The 15,418-nt window shown below is 34.8% G+C and overlaps 1 protein-coding gene and 1 pseudogene across 1 annotated transcript in view; both read right to left on the bottom strand.

Annotated features, from left to right (window-relative positions):
* Positions 1–224: 224 nt before the first annotated feature.
* On the bottom strand, positions 225–1,008 carry LOC110096953 (annotated as a pseudogene).
* A 2,366-nt stretch (positions 1,009–3,374) lies between these two features.
* The window catches only part of LOC110096946 (exportin-4), a gene marked incomplete at its 5' end in the record, with an annotated part of 92,996 nt that continues 80,952 nt past the window's right edge, over positions 3,375–15,418 (bottom strand). The window contains 3 exon segments of the mRNA XM_020823111.2: positions 3,375–3,874; positions 3,983–4,052; positions 14,043–14,239. Coding sequence (XP_020678770.1) covers positions 3,689–3,874; positions 3,983–4,052; positions 14,043–14,239 — 453 coding nt within the window.

The raw sequence follows: 15,418 nt of genomic DNA, 5'->3' as shown, positions 1-15,418 counted from the left end.
TAATAATGTTAGTTTAGATTGATTTATTCCAATAAGAGCATGTTACAAGTAATTTGTGTACAACATGACTTCCTATTGCATTTTTCAAAAGTCTGAGGAAATGTGAAATAAAACTACAAAAATTGCCTTTGTTTCATGCTAACAACTCTGGCTACAAATAACATCTTTCATCATTTTTTAAATAATTCATTACCAGGATAACAAACAAACATAACACTTCAACATTAAGCTGCAACCACTTGGGCATCCCCTTCCATTGCGACATCTTCCCCAGGCCTATCGAGCTTAATGCCAATATCTTCCTTGTAATCTCCATGAACCTCCATAAGTTTTCTGAGATCAAGCTTTGGAGCCTTGAGAATTTTCACCTTGCGGATAAATAAATTATGCAGGGGTTAGATGCTTGTTGTTGTCTTCTCAATCTCCTTACCTATGACCTCTGGAATGAATTTATGCACCAATTTCTTCAGGTCACATGATGAAGCTTGATTCAACATGATCTCCCTCATTTTATGACGAATCTATCTTATCTGACTACTCCGAGCATAGCAAGTATGCTTTACTTGATTTGGCCTTCTCTTGGTGAAGACAATGCAGAACAATCGCAAGGTGTAATTATCAGTAGTTTTCACATGAACATGAGCTTCAATTAATGTCTGCCATTTGCGAGCCAGAAACATGAGCTTGTCGGTGGTGAAATCCATGCCCCAAAAGTCCGTGAGAACATTTTTGCCTTGAACATCCTCTACACGAAGCCTAATCTTTTTGTATGTATGATCCTTATCATTCTAAAGATTGGCCAGGCATACCTCAAACACTATGCTTAAGACCTTGAGAAGCAATCTTGATTCCATGTGTCCTCGACACGAGAGTCTTCTCGATATTCCTCACCGAAAAAACCAATGGAGCCTTGATGTCATACCAATCCTTCTTCGAGAAGGGATCCACTATCTTCTTCTTCCCTCCCTTCTTCCCCTTCAAGATCCTCTTGTTTTTCCCGACCGACATGTCTACTTTCTTCTCCCGTCTGCAGCAATTAGGGTTTCAAGGGAAGTTCAAAGCAGAGGAATCAATTTTATCATTGTTTTGTTGTTTGTATGCTTTTTTTTCTTACATGTAAGCCTTTGATAATTGATTTAGTATTGAATTTTAAAATAAAATTAATATAATTTCTCCACTATGATTATAATGTAAATATCTAAGTTTTCATTAATGTAATTAATAACTATAATTATTTATACTAACAAATTTAATATTTTTTCACAATAATAATATATTAATAATTTTTTTTATTTTTAAAATTTTATGCACACGAGTAGTTTTTCAGCAAGACAAGCTATCATTTGAATAGTCTCTTAACAAGACATTTTAAATTATATAAGAGATTAAAAAAAAAAAAAAAAATGAAGACCAACTCACACAAATTTTTTGCACTTCCGTGAGGAAGAAATGTGAAGTACTAAACTAAGAAGAATGCAATCTTCTATCCGCTGGGACACAGCATCGATGAACTATTGGCAAAGGTGTGCAACTGGTGATGAGTAGATAGAAAAAAATCTCACAATGGAGGTGAGTGTTGGGGCAAATTATTATGTCCGGTCATCGGATCTAAAAATAGGTCTGGACATCCTCTAAAAATTTGCCACATGGACTGCGCTTTGACTCAAAAAAGTGCAGTCAAAAGCGCATATAAAGTGTAGGTAAAGCTTGGATGCTCGGACCTAAAAATAAGTCCGATGACCGGACCTAATAATTTGTCGAGTGTTGTGGGCTGATGGGCTAACGGGTTTGACACGTCGACAAGACATAGATGGATGAGAGAGGGCCGTAGTTGAGAGTTCGAGGTGAGGGTCGGTGTTGCTTGATTTGGCGAGACAGAGAGGAGCGTTGTGAGCTTCAGCGGACTGCGCTTTGACTCAAAAAAGCACAGTCAAAAGCGCAGATAAAATGTAGGTAAAGCGCACTTAAAGCGCACCTAAAGCGCAGTCAAAGCTCATTCAAAGTGCACAATCAAAGCGTAGTACACGTGACAAGTTTTTATTGGATGCTCGGACCTAAAAATAAGTCCGGTGACCGGACCTAATAATTTGTCGAGTGTTGTGGGCTGATGGGCTAACGGGTTTGACACATCGACAAGACATAGATGGATGAGAGAGGGCCGTAGTTGAGAGTTCGAGGTGAGGGTCGGTGTTGCTTGATTTGGCGAGACAGAGAGGAGCGTTGTGAGCTTCAGCGGGCAGAAGATCTAGAATAGGTGCAACCAACGTTCATCTAGAAGGAGAAGAGCGAGAGAGGCTCTGCGTTCAAAGAGAAAATTTGGCCAGGATTTTTTTTATGGGCCAAGAGGGTAACTGTTTAACTATTAATTAAAGGAGTCATCATTAAATATGGACGGATGCCACGGGTGTGAATAACGAGCCAAAAACATAAAAATAGAAATAACTATATTTGAGGAATTTTTTATTAGGAGGTAAACCAAACATGAGGTGTGAAATGGTAATTGGAATAAGAGTCCTAAATAAAAAGCGATAAATATGTCATGACATATCAATATTTAAAATTTTAATTTAAATTTGAAACACAATTTTATTAGGGGCCAAGAGGACAATTGTTCGGCTAATAATTGGAGTCGTCATTAAATACGGATAGATAGATGGCTCGAATGCGAATAACTAGCCAAAACATAAAAAATAGAAAAAAACTATATTTGAGGAATTTTTATAACTAAATTTCATTATTTTTTCAACCAAAATTTTTTTTCTCAGATTAAATTTCACCAAAACCCAACTCATGAATTTGAAAATTTCAACAACAATAAATTTATGATCTTACCATCTAAAACAACAGTTGTTAAGTTAGGACCCCAAGAGACTTGCAACTCAAAAGCATTGAAATGCAACTGAAATGAGAATGCCTCAACTCTTCCAATAAGATCAAAAATTTTAAATTAGGTAATAATTTTATCCATCACACCCTTAGCACTATATGACTTGAACAATCATAATTAGTTAAAAAATCTACATGCAAATATAGTAATAAATTCCACCTAAACCCTAAACTTGAAATATACAGTACAATCATTACCGTAAGAAATGTTTTATTATGCTTCATGAGATCATTTATCTGAAATTTTAAATTTCAAACTGGAAACGCTCAATCAACTCTTTTAACTTTTACAAGCTTGTAATTTGGGTTCGTTCCTCCCAATTTTTAGTGGAAAAAATGAGGAAAGCAAAGATTGATGCTTCGGCTTTGTTTGGGATGGCTTTCTTCCTGTTTTTTAAAGTGATTTTTTAGTAAGAAAATTTCTTTAAAAAACAGGAAGAAAGCCGTCCCAAATAAAGCCGCTCAAAAAACAAAATGTAGCTTTTAAATTGATAAAGGCCTACAAAGATCATAATTTCAATGTTCAACTCAATACTTGCAGTTCAAAAACAAGATCTTATAATAAGAAATTTACATTAGAACCCAATCCTTCAAAAACAAAGCACAGCAACTATTGAAACTCTTGAACAGGGCAATGAGATCATACAGAGTACTTTACAAGGTTATGAATGCGTGCTATGCAAAACATTGGGCGCCTGGGTTTGAATAGAACATTGAAATCATCTCCGCTCCGCCGGTAAAACAGCGAAGAATGGCCAGCAGAGGAGAATTGATTGGATTCTTCCATTCCCAAACAAAAAATTCACTTGATCCTCAAGCCTGAGATCTCGGTTAAGAATTCATGGAAGTTCTTTCGAAAGCGGTGCCGGTTGGGTCTGTCAAGGGAAGATGAAAGGTTGTTTGAACTTGTAAGAGAATGAAATGATTTGGCCAATCTTGTTCTGAGAGAATCGATTGGCTGTTTGTCGATGAACTCCTGTACTAGCCTCTGCACAAGGAAATGAAGCAAGTGATGATAATCATTTGAAGTGAACAATGGAGGAAGCTTCATAGGATTGCAACCATTTGTGAAGTATAAAAACAACACATTACATGCCTGATATAAATCTTGCTCACATAGGATTAGTGGAAGAAGTGCATCAGCTGCTGAACCAGTAAGATCCACTCTGCAATGAGGATAATAACAGGAAAAAAAAAGACAAATTTTTAAAGTAAAAATAATAATAATAACATAAAATATAGATATAATCAATAGCAACAACAGGCTTCTTTGAAATATACAAAAGAATAGATCACATTAAACCAATATTTAAGAAAATTAAGAGCACAAACAAGAAAATTAAGAGCACAAACAACTTAATGTTAAACTTATACATGAAGTAAGAACAGAGTAAGAGCGGTATAGGAAAAACGGATAGGCATTGAAATATCGCATGCAACAAAACCCTCAAGTCACATGAAAAAACTCTATTCAAATGTCACACATAGATTAAGGCTTCATTTGGGACGGTTTTTTTATTGCTTCTTAAAGCCGCTTTCTAGTTTAGAAATTAAAATTTTTATACTAGAAAGCTACTTTAAGAAACAGTAAGAAAGCCATTCCAAACGAAGCCTAAGCCTCCACCACACTCCAAATTGCGTTCATATGATAACATAATAAAAACGACCATATAAGATTAGAGTGGCATTTGAATAATATCATAACTGGCTAGTATTAAATCTAAAACAACAATAACTCATAAATGAATTTAGCCCACAGATGATCAATAAGAATTGGTTGAATTAATCCAATCCAATATAGAAAACTAAAAAAATCAGAGAAAATAATAGTTTACGTTTCCATAGGAATCCTCATCATATGCATGTTCCAATAATAGAAAATTATATATTAACTAATAATTAATAAAACTTAAAAAACTTTCTTCAGGACATTTATTTATCTTAATCAAATCTGCTAGCTTTGGACAAATTCGACTCCACTGAATTTAGCATTTGATATTCATAAAGCAAATTATGATATAAATTTTTTGCTTCGTAAAAAAGTAATTCAAGAATCATCAATCAAGACCATCACATTAGTGAATAAGTTATCTCTAAAATCGACCACCAAATATTAAGACAATTACAACATTTAGAAAAGCCTCCAAAATAAGTTACATAAGTATCTAATAGAGCATTGGATGTGATCTCACAAGAGGCTGAAGGAGAGAAGGAGCCATGGAATTGAATATAGCCTCATGAAACAAGGTCAAATAAAATATATTCAAAATTAAATTTATACCAAAATGTTTTAGACATGAGGTCAAATGTGTCATACAATTATTGCATTCAATCTCTTAAAATTTTGTTATAGAAAATTTTCAATAGATAATTATATGAATATCATCATGTTTAAAATCCTTGCACTTCATATTCACATAAAACATTATAATTTTTATAGCTAGTAGCTTGTTTTCTATGAATATTCTAATGCAAGTCATCATAGGTGCGAATAATTATGCAAATGTACGATGCTTATATTCTATAGGAAGGTCAACAAGATCTATAAAATGTTCAAGCTGATAAAATATGACAATCTCAAATGACTTAAGCCCACAGCCAATCTATAAATGAACTGTAAAATCTAACTGTTGACAACTGGAAGTTTGAGAGGGAAAAAACTTAAATTTTATTATACAACATAATCCCTATTTATAGATCTATACAAGATGCCTTAATAAATAAACAAATAACTACATAATAATGAGTAATTTCTTTAATATAATCCATCCTAAATCAGCTGCCTAGCTATGGAAGGTATTCAACGTGATTCAGGCGAGCTTCCCACGAATCTCTATTCGTAGCTGTGGGATCAATATGGGAACGAGAGGTTGGGATTTAACACTCCCCCTCAAGTTAGGGAATATAGATCTGTCATTTCCCGCTTGAAAATCATTTTGAGAAAGGAAAAGTTGTCTAATCCTTTGGTAAGGAAATGTGCAAGTTGATCTTTCGATGATACATGGTTGATACATACTAAACCATAGTCTAATTTTCTTTAATAAAATATTTTTCAACTTCTATTTTCTCGGTCCTGTTATGCTGGATTGGATTGTGAGCTATGCTGATTGCTAATTTGTTGTCAAAATATAACTTCATGGGATCATCCCACTTGATTCTTAGGTCTTCTAAAATCATCTTGATCTATAGTAACTCACATATTTCCAAGGTCATAGCTCTATATTCTGCTTCTGCACTAGTTCTTATCACCACATTCTGTTTCTTGCTTCTTCATGTAACTAGGATCCCGCAAAGAAATGTGCAGTTTCAAGAGGTAGATCTTCTGTCTATTGGTGATCCATCATAATCATCATTAGTGTATGCTTCTAGGATTATTCCGTGATCTCTTCTAAAGAGAATCCCTTTCACTGAATTTCCCTTAAGGTAATGTAATATTCTGTCTACTGCTTGCATATGTATCTGTTTTGGATTTTACAAAACTGACTGACCATACTTACAACAAATGCTATATCTGATATGGTGTGGGAAAGGTAGATCAATTTTCCCACAAGTCTCTGGTAATCACCCTTGTTTATATCTAGATCTTCTTTAGTTTCCCCCAACTTGAGATTTTATTCTACTGGTGTTGGTGCTGGCTTACATGCTCATTTTTTTGTCTCCTTCAAAAGATCTTTAAAGTATTTTTGCTGTGAGATGAAGATTCCATTACTGGAATGAGCTACTTCAATAACAAGAATGTATTTTAATATATCAAGTTCTTTGATATCAAATACCTTGGTAAAGTTTTTTCTTAGACTCACTTTCTCTTTTTCATTATTTCCAATCAAGATAATATCATCCACATAAACAAATAGTATTGTGACTTCCCCTGAGTCCGAGTGTTTAAAAAATAGTGTATGATCCCCTTGACTCTATTTATACCTATTAAGAAGCATGAATTTTGAGAATCTTTCAAACCAGACCCTTGGTGATTGTTTGAGCCTATAAAGAGAATTTTTTAATTTACATATCTTGTTACCTCCAATTTTTTCTTACATCCTAGTGGTATTTCCATAAATATCTCTTCTTCCAGACCCCCATGTAGGAATGCATTTTTTACATCCAATTATTTTATATGCAATTTGTACTTAGCTACTAGTGAGAGTAGGATTCTGACAGTGTTCATCTTGGCTACATATGCAAAGGTTTCTTGATAGTTAATGCCATATGTCTGAGTGTATCCTTTTGCCACTAGTCTTTCCTTGTATCTTTCCAGTAAACCATCAACTTTATACTTTATAGAGAGCTGATTGTTTTTTTCCTTGTCGGTAGGTTGATGATCTCCCATATATTATTTTTTTCTAGGGCCTTTATTTTTTCAATTTTCATCAAATAAAGCCTCAAAAATATTATTAGGAATATGAACATTTTCTAGTGCAACCAAGAAGTTTTTGTGTGAGGATGAAAATTTATTGAAGGATATAGAGTTTGTTATAGGGTATAAGGGAGGTGACGAGCTTATCTTATTTTCAGGAGATGGTTCAGATTCTTGGATCTACTTCGGAGCACAGTTTGAACTTGTACGCCTAAAATATACATTATATATTCCCAAATCTAATGACAACTTTGTCTTCAATTCCCCTATTTTGGATTTAAGGTGGATTGATTTGAGGTGGTGGAGGAAAGTCAAGAGGGGCAAATGCATTTTCCTCGTCTTCCTCTGTTTCAGTCTCCCCCTGAAGATGAGATTTGGTAAAATAGTAATTTTGTTCATCAAAAGTGACATCAATGGATAGTGATAACATTTGTAACCCTTTTGGATGGTTGAATATCCAATAAAGATATATTTGAGTGCCCTTAGATATAATTTTCTTCTATTCTAACTGTGATGTGAACATAGACAGAGCACCCAAAGATCCTGGGTGTAAGGTTATTATGGGTTTGAAACTCGGGGTAAAATGAGGACAAAACTTTCATTGGACTTTTCAGTCCCAAGATTTTTGAAGGTAGTCAATTTATGAGGTAAGTGACAGTTAGGAGGACTTCCCCCAATAGAATTTTAGTATATTGTGATGGAGTAGGAAGGCATAAGTGGAGGTTAAAAGATGACCATTCTTTCTTTTCGCAACCCCATTTTACTTTGGGGTGTGAACACAAGAAGATTCATGGATGATACATTCACTTTGAAAATAGGAGTATATGGTTTGGTTGAAGTAGTTTTTAGCATTGTTAGAACAAAATTTCTTTATTTTTACCCTGAACCAATTCTGAATTATGGTGTGAAAAATGGGAAGAATGGTGCTAACGTCAGATTTATTTTTTAAGAGATAGATCCAAAATACCTGAGTACAATCATCAATGAAGAAAACAAACCAGCGAGCCCTAGATTAGGGGTGTAAGTGAGCCGAGCCGGCTCGAGCTCGACTCGTTTATAGGCTCGCGAGTCGAGCTTGAGCTCGAGTTCGAGCTCGTTTAGTAAATGAGCTCGAGTTTGAGCTTGACGAAGCTCGGCTCGTGAGCTCGCGAGCTTGCTCGAACTAATGTTTATTTATTTTTAAATCAAATATTCTAAAAAAATAAATCAAATATTCACAACAGCTTTTTAAAAATATTTTAAAAATCAATACCAATAAATGCTAATAAATGAAAAACAGCTTTTTAATTATAAAATAATAAAACTTTTTTCAAAGAAATATATATTTAATCTAAAAGCTACTGAAGAATAGCAGCCTTTTTCTTTTCTAATTAATGCTAAAGTGGCATTGCTCACGCAGTCTCTGCTCCACCGGTTTGAAACGGGCGGATTTCCCAAAAAATAAAAGAACAGGCGGTAAAATCAAAAGCAGGCGGGAATGTTAGGAACGAAAACGAGCCGAAAACGAGCGGCTAGATAAGCTCAATATAGTGTTGTGAGTCAAGCTCGAGCTCGATTTTTGAGCTTGACTCGAGCTCGAGCTCGAGTTCGATCTTGGTATTTGACTTGCGAGTTGAGCTCAAACACCCCCCTGACTCGAGCTCGACTCGACTCGTTTACACCCCTACCCTAGATACGTTGGGGATTTTTGAGGGTCCATATATGTTACTATGAATAAGATAAAAATGAGTATTACATCTCTCATTTTTGTTTAGAAAAGAGGCTCTTTTATGTTTAGCTAATTCACATGTTTCACAATGAAAAAGTTCATTTTCCAATTTATAAAAAAATTTTGGATACATATGTTTTAAGATATCTAAGGATGGATATTCTAATAGAATATTGGAAGGAAGAAAGAGGTAAGAAATTATAGAGTTTATTGTTAATTTTAACTTTTCTAAAGTCATTAAGTTCTATAGATGATAATCCTAATTTTTATTTTAGGAGAATTCATCCAATATATGCAGGAGGTGTTTGAGGTAATTGATGTTAAGTATAGGATGATGTTATACACTTTATTAAATGACAGATTGTGATATTTATAAGATCGGAGAGATGATTGTAGGCGACTTATAGGCATAAACGAGTAAGAGATAGAGAATTGGAAGAGAAGACTCATTAGGAAGGTAAGTGTGTAAATTGAATTTACAAGTGCAAGAACTATTTATTCTTGATATATTTATGAAATTATCTGCATCGTTTGAAAAATAAAATGATTTGGAAAGATACCAACAACATAGCTGTTAATGGCGCAAAATAGCGTGTGCCGTGGCGCACGGCGTGGTACGGCGCACTTACGGCGCCATGTTCATGGTTAGGCACATCTGTTTAAAATAGCGCGCACTATTTGCGCCACATGTGAGTCATGGCGCATTGCGCACGGTGAAAAATAACGCGCCAAATTGTTTTTAAATTTATGTATACTTATGAATAATTTTTATATTTAAAAATATATCTATATTTTAGGATAAAAGACTATTCATTGCCGTAATTTCACGAAAGATTTTCTATTTGTTGCATCCGCCGAATACTTCCCGCAGTCTCTAAGTTGAGGTCGCTGAATCTATCCCGAAGTCGAAGGTTTTCTGTTTTCTGTTTGCTGCATTCGCTGCTTCTGTCGAATCCAGCCGAATCTGTCCTGAAGTTGAAGTCGTTTCCGTCGAATCGTCCCGCAGAGCATTGCTTATGCCAAATTCGCCCCCTCATTCGTCTGTTCCAATAAAAAATCTTACCACCTGACTCCGATTTGCAGCCTCCATATGTTCCGCACAGCTATGTTGTTTTGCACGGCTATTTCTTATAAGAATATACAACTTAACAGGTATGCTCGGTATCGTTAGGTACATGCTCGGTACCGTTATGTATATGCTGGACATCGCTCGGTACCGCTTGTTACATGCTCTATACTGCTCGGTACAGCTCGATACAACTAGGTACACGCTCGGTATCGCTAAGTACATGCATGATACCGCTATGTAAATGCTCGGTACCGCTCGGTATCGCTAAGTACATGCATGATACCGCTCGGTACCGCTATGTAAATGCTCGGTACATGCTCAGTACCGCTAGTTACATGCTCGGTACAGCTCGATACAACTAGGTACACGCTCGGTATCGCTAAGTACATGCATGATACCGCTCGGTACTGCTATGTAAATGCTCGGTACCGCTCGGTACATGCTCAGTACCACTAGTTACATGCTCTGTACAGCTCGGTACATGCTCGGTATCGCTAAGTACATGCATGATACCGCTCGGTACATGCTCGGTATCGCTAGTTACATGCTATGTACCGCTCGGTACAACTAGGTACACGCTCGGTACAGCTCAGTACAACTAGGTACAGCTCGGTACAACTAGTTACATGCTATGTACCGCTCGGTATAGCTCGGCACAACTAGGTACATGGTCTGTACCGCTCTGTACAACTAGGTACATGGTCTGTACCGCTCTGTACAACTAGGTACATGCTCGGTACCGCTAGGTCAAACCCCGCCAGGGGGCAGCGACCCCTTGGACCCCCGATAGCCCACATATTATGTTTCTTGGACAATATTATATTTTTTTATCTAAATTTGTTTGCTTTTAGGTGATCATAAAATGTCAGATTCAGTTCAATCTTTAAAAAAAGATCCAGCATGGAAATATGCTATACTAACAAATGAATCCGACAACAACAGTGTGACATACATTTTTTTGTGGTAAAATAACAAAAGGAGGAATTATACGCCACAAACAACACCTCGTTGGGGGTTTTAGGAATGCAAGGCCTTGCTCTAACTGAGATAGATGATGCATTAGGGGTGAAGGACTTTTTGGTATTCCTCCAGCTGTAAGACAAAGAACTACCCGATCTCTAGGTATCATTATTTACAAAAAAATTAAGGCTGATTTGTTATATAATATTGAAAAAAAAATTCATTTCTTCCAGCTGATTGGTGGTTGGCATATGGACAAGGAGCACCCAATTTACAAAGCTTTGCTATCAAAGTCCTAAGTCTAACATGTAGTTCATCTGGATGCGAACGCAATTGGAGTATTTTTGAACATGTAAGTAGTTTACAATGTATGTGTTGATTTTTTATATATGTTCATAATATAGTAATGTAATAATATTTTAATTACAGCTTCATAGCAAACGAAGAAGTAAATTGGATCATGGTCGCTTAATCGCTTAAATGATTTAGTTTATGTGAAATATAATAGAGCACTGATTTAGAGATTCAATCATCGTGATATCATTGATTCTATTTCTTTGACTGATATAGATGATGCAAATGAATGGCTAACAGGAAAATTAGATGATGAGTCTGATGAAGAAAATGACTTTATTGCTAGAGAAGAAGATTTAACTTGGACAAGTGTTGCTAAAGCTGCTGGTGTTTATGATAAAAGCTATAATATTCGGGAATGATCTAAAGGGAAAGAGAAAGGATCTTCAATTATGCATGATGTTGCTATTGAGAATGATGATGAGGGTTATGAAGAGGATTATGAAGTAGGAGACAATGTTGACGAAGATAATGAAGCTTTTTTAACATTTGCTGCTGATGATGATTCCCAAGAAGAGTAGATTAAATTCTTATTTGATCTTTTAAAAAAAGATTGTAATATTTGAATTATGAGATAATTGGATGTTACTTAGTCGAACTTATATATGTTATGGTTGTCTTTTATTATTATGATAGCTTGTCTTTCATTTTTAATAATATTTCATATTCATGCTTATTATTTTATAATTTTTATATAACTTGTGCCATGTTCAAAATAGCGCGCCGCGCCGTGCGCTATGCGCCATGGCTCCAAAGGGACCTTTGCGCCATGGTGCGCCATTCGCCGTTAACAGGTATGACCAACAGTAAATAGGAAAATATATTCATGCACTCAGGTATAAATAATTGCATATTAATATGAACGATTTAAGTTTTATATGTGAACAAAAATGATTGTTTAATCTTCTCTTCATTAATAATATTTTTAAAAGAGGTTTCATTCTTTCATGAATGCATATCAAATTCTACATGCAATAGATGTATGGTTCTATAAATTATGAATTGTATATAACCATCTTAATTAGTTATGAATTATGCATATATGAGGGTTACTGAATATTTAATTAGTAAAGATTGACTATTCTATGTTATGATATCTACATTATCAGACAGACAAAAGGAATCCAATATGAAACCTGTAATGTAGATGGGACAAAAGGGACCCTAGAGAATTTGATACATGCATAGCAGGTGGGGCAAAAGTGACCCATAAAACGGCAAAATGAACCTCTATATAGTTCAATGGTGGTAATGCCAGATTTACCTGGACTCAATTGAATATGTTTATGAAAGTATAACCAAATCTTTTAAAAGACTAAAATTAATCTTTAGTATCTAATCTAAATGAAATAAAGAATGATATCCAATATGATTTTATGATGTTTTATAAATAATGGTAAGTTGATTTAATGATGATTTCAATGTTGTAATTTATTTTAATATTGCATTTTAATTATTATTTAATTTGCAGAGCTTATTGAGCCTCATATTTCACCAATATCTTTTTTACTGGCTATTAGGAAAGGGAAATGAAAAAGTTGAAGAAAACTAAGTTGCAAGTATTTTAATTTATATGCTAGTTTTTAAATCTATATGTCAACCAACATTTAAGGTATGTAGACAGTTCAGTGAGATTTTATTTTGAAATTAGTAGTGGCTCTGTGAGTATTTCTTTGATGAAACTTTAGATTATTAAATGCTTCCGTTGGTGTATCAAATGATATGTATAAGATGTTTAATGATAAAAATGTTATATTTTTTTGTTTACACTCTACAACACTGCTAAGAGGTACTATGAGGTATTACAAAAAAAGTCTTAGAATCTTATTTTGTTGAAAAAAGGAAGACTAATGTTATTAAATAAGAATTTGCTTGATATTAAATATTTAAAGGTATAGAGCTTTAAACAAATATTTTTAAGGGAAAAATAGAAAGAATAGAAAATTCAAATTAAGGAAATATTAAATCTAGTTTATGTAAAATTATATGCTCAAATTTAATTTGAAATGATAAGGTTGTAAGTGATGATCACTAATACACTTAATTAAAACTAAAGATAAAATAACTAAGACATATATTTAATGGATGGTAATATGTCATTTACAAATGAGATCAAATCATGAGTATTTTCTTATATACTATGATTTTAATGAAATTAATTAGCAAGGTCAAAGTAAAGAAAATTTAATTATCATCAACTGCCCACCATCCGTTTTAAATCGTTTATACTAAAAGCTACAGCATTTAGATCCTAACCACCAGCCTAAAACAAAAGGTCTATCTTGTGACCAAATGAGGGAGGATAATAAACTATAAGGGCTTGTGCCCATGAAAAACCTAGAACTATATCAAGAAGTATCATGAAGTTTTTGCAAACTGAGAGCAAAATTTATATGTAATGTCTTATATGCCTTCTAAATATTTCACCTGAAACCAAACCTTCTCAGAAGTGCCGGTCACGAATTTTCAGTCCATAAAAACAAAAAACTCACCAAAATCATTGTTTTTTAAAAGTGACGTGCACACTTCAATGCTTCAAAGTAAAGTTCAAGGAGCACATCACAACAATTGTGAATAGTTCAAATAAACAAGCTTTTAACAACGGACAACTAGTAACACCTGTTGTCTTCGCGAATGTACATGTGCTTGTTGAGAAAGAGCACAAAACCAGAGCAGACAATTTTTTTGCAATCATTTTAAAATTCACTAACCTGAAGTCTTCAAACAAAACTAATTGCAGCAATAATCGAAGAAAATGACTTGATATATTCTCTTGTAGCTCCCCATTTGAACCCTTTGAATCAACTGTACGTGCAACTAATCCTTCCCTGCCAACAGTTTTGTCTCGGTATAAAAAGGATGCAAGGGCGTTGATTGCTCTCAAGCACATATCAACTGCATCAAGGTCCTGCAAAAGAAACGATAAATTCAATCTGTCTACAGTTTATCCTTTTTTACACTCGGGATTGGGGTTTGGAGAGTAAGGTTGAATATTAAACAAAATCCAATCACCATCTCAGATATCCTATGCCAAAGAAAAGCTAGACAAAGAGTTTGTTTGCAATATAACTTTTACTTTCAAGTTTATTGAGCCGCATATGATCCTCAATATGCGGCGTTAAAGATTTTGAAGTTGTTGGGACCTATCTCTTTTTCTTTAATTATCACAGCAAAGTATTATCAAAGAAAGAGGCCAATCATCATTACCCAACAAACACTACTGAACTTACTAGTGCATAACAAGACCTCAATTTACATTTCAGAATACCTTCACTAATCACTATGGCTCTTCTTACTCTCGCATCTAGTGTTGGTAAGGGAGATAATGATAGAAGACTTCAAACCAATGTTAGGGATTGGTCCATCATTTTGCTTAGTAAAGATTGAATAGAGTACAACGACAACAACAAGCTTTTATCTCACCATGTGGGATCGCTACATGAATCTTTTTTCTCCATTGTGTTTGGTTGGGAGTCAAATTCTCATCTAAATCTAATAAAGAAAGTTCATTTCTAATATTTTTAACCAAGTCTTTTTAGGTCTACCTTTACCTTTCTTTACATAACTCAAATCTAATGCATCTACTTTCCTAAACGGGTCATCGGAAGGCAGCCGTTTTATGTGACCAAACCATCTAAGGCGACTCTCTAATATTATCTTCCACTGGAGCTACTCCAACCTTTTCACATATACATTTTGTATGTTGTCTCTAAGAGTAAAGCCACTCAACCACCCGAGCATCCTCATTTCTGCAGCATTTAACTTAATATTATGCTTCTCACTACAGGAAAAATGGCTATTACCGGCGGTTCTAACGCTAATATTATCTTCCACTGGAGCTACTCCAACCTTTTCACATATACATTTTGTATGTTGTCTCTAAGAGTAAAGCCACTCAACCACCCGAGCATCCTCATTTCTGCAGCATTTAACTTAATATTATGCTTCTCACTACAGGAAAAATGGCTATTACCGGCGGTTCTAACGAGAGGTTTATGGACCGCCGGTGTTACCGGCGGTATAGCCGGCTGTTTAACCGCCGGCTTTTAACGGCGGCCTACCGGTGTTTTTTGTACGTTAAGCCGCT

The sequence above is a fragment of the Dendrobium catenatum genome, unplaced genomic scaffold (assembly GCF_001605985.2).
Source record: "Dendrobium catenatum unplaced genomic scaffold, ASM160598v2 fragScaff_scaffold_334, whole genome shotgun sequence".
Lineage (NCBI taxonomy): Eukaryota > Viridiplantae > Streptophyta > Magnoliopsida > Asparagales > Orchidaceae > Dendrobium > Dendrobium catenatum.
This window is presented reverse-complemented; position numbering and strand designations above follow the sequence as displayed.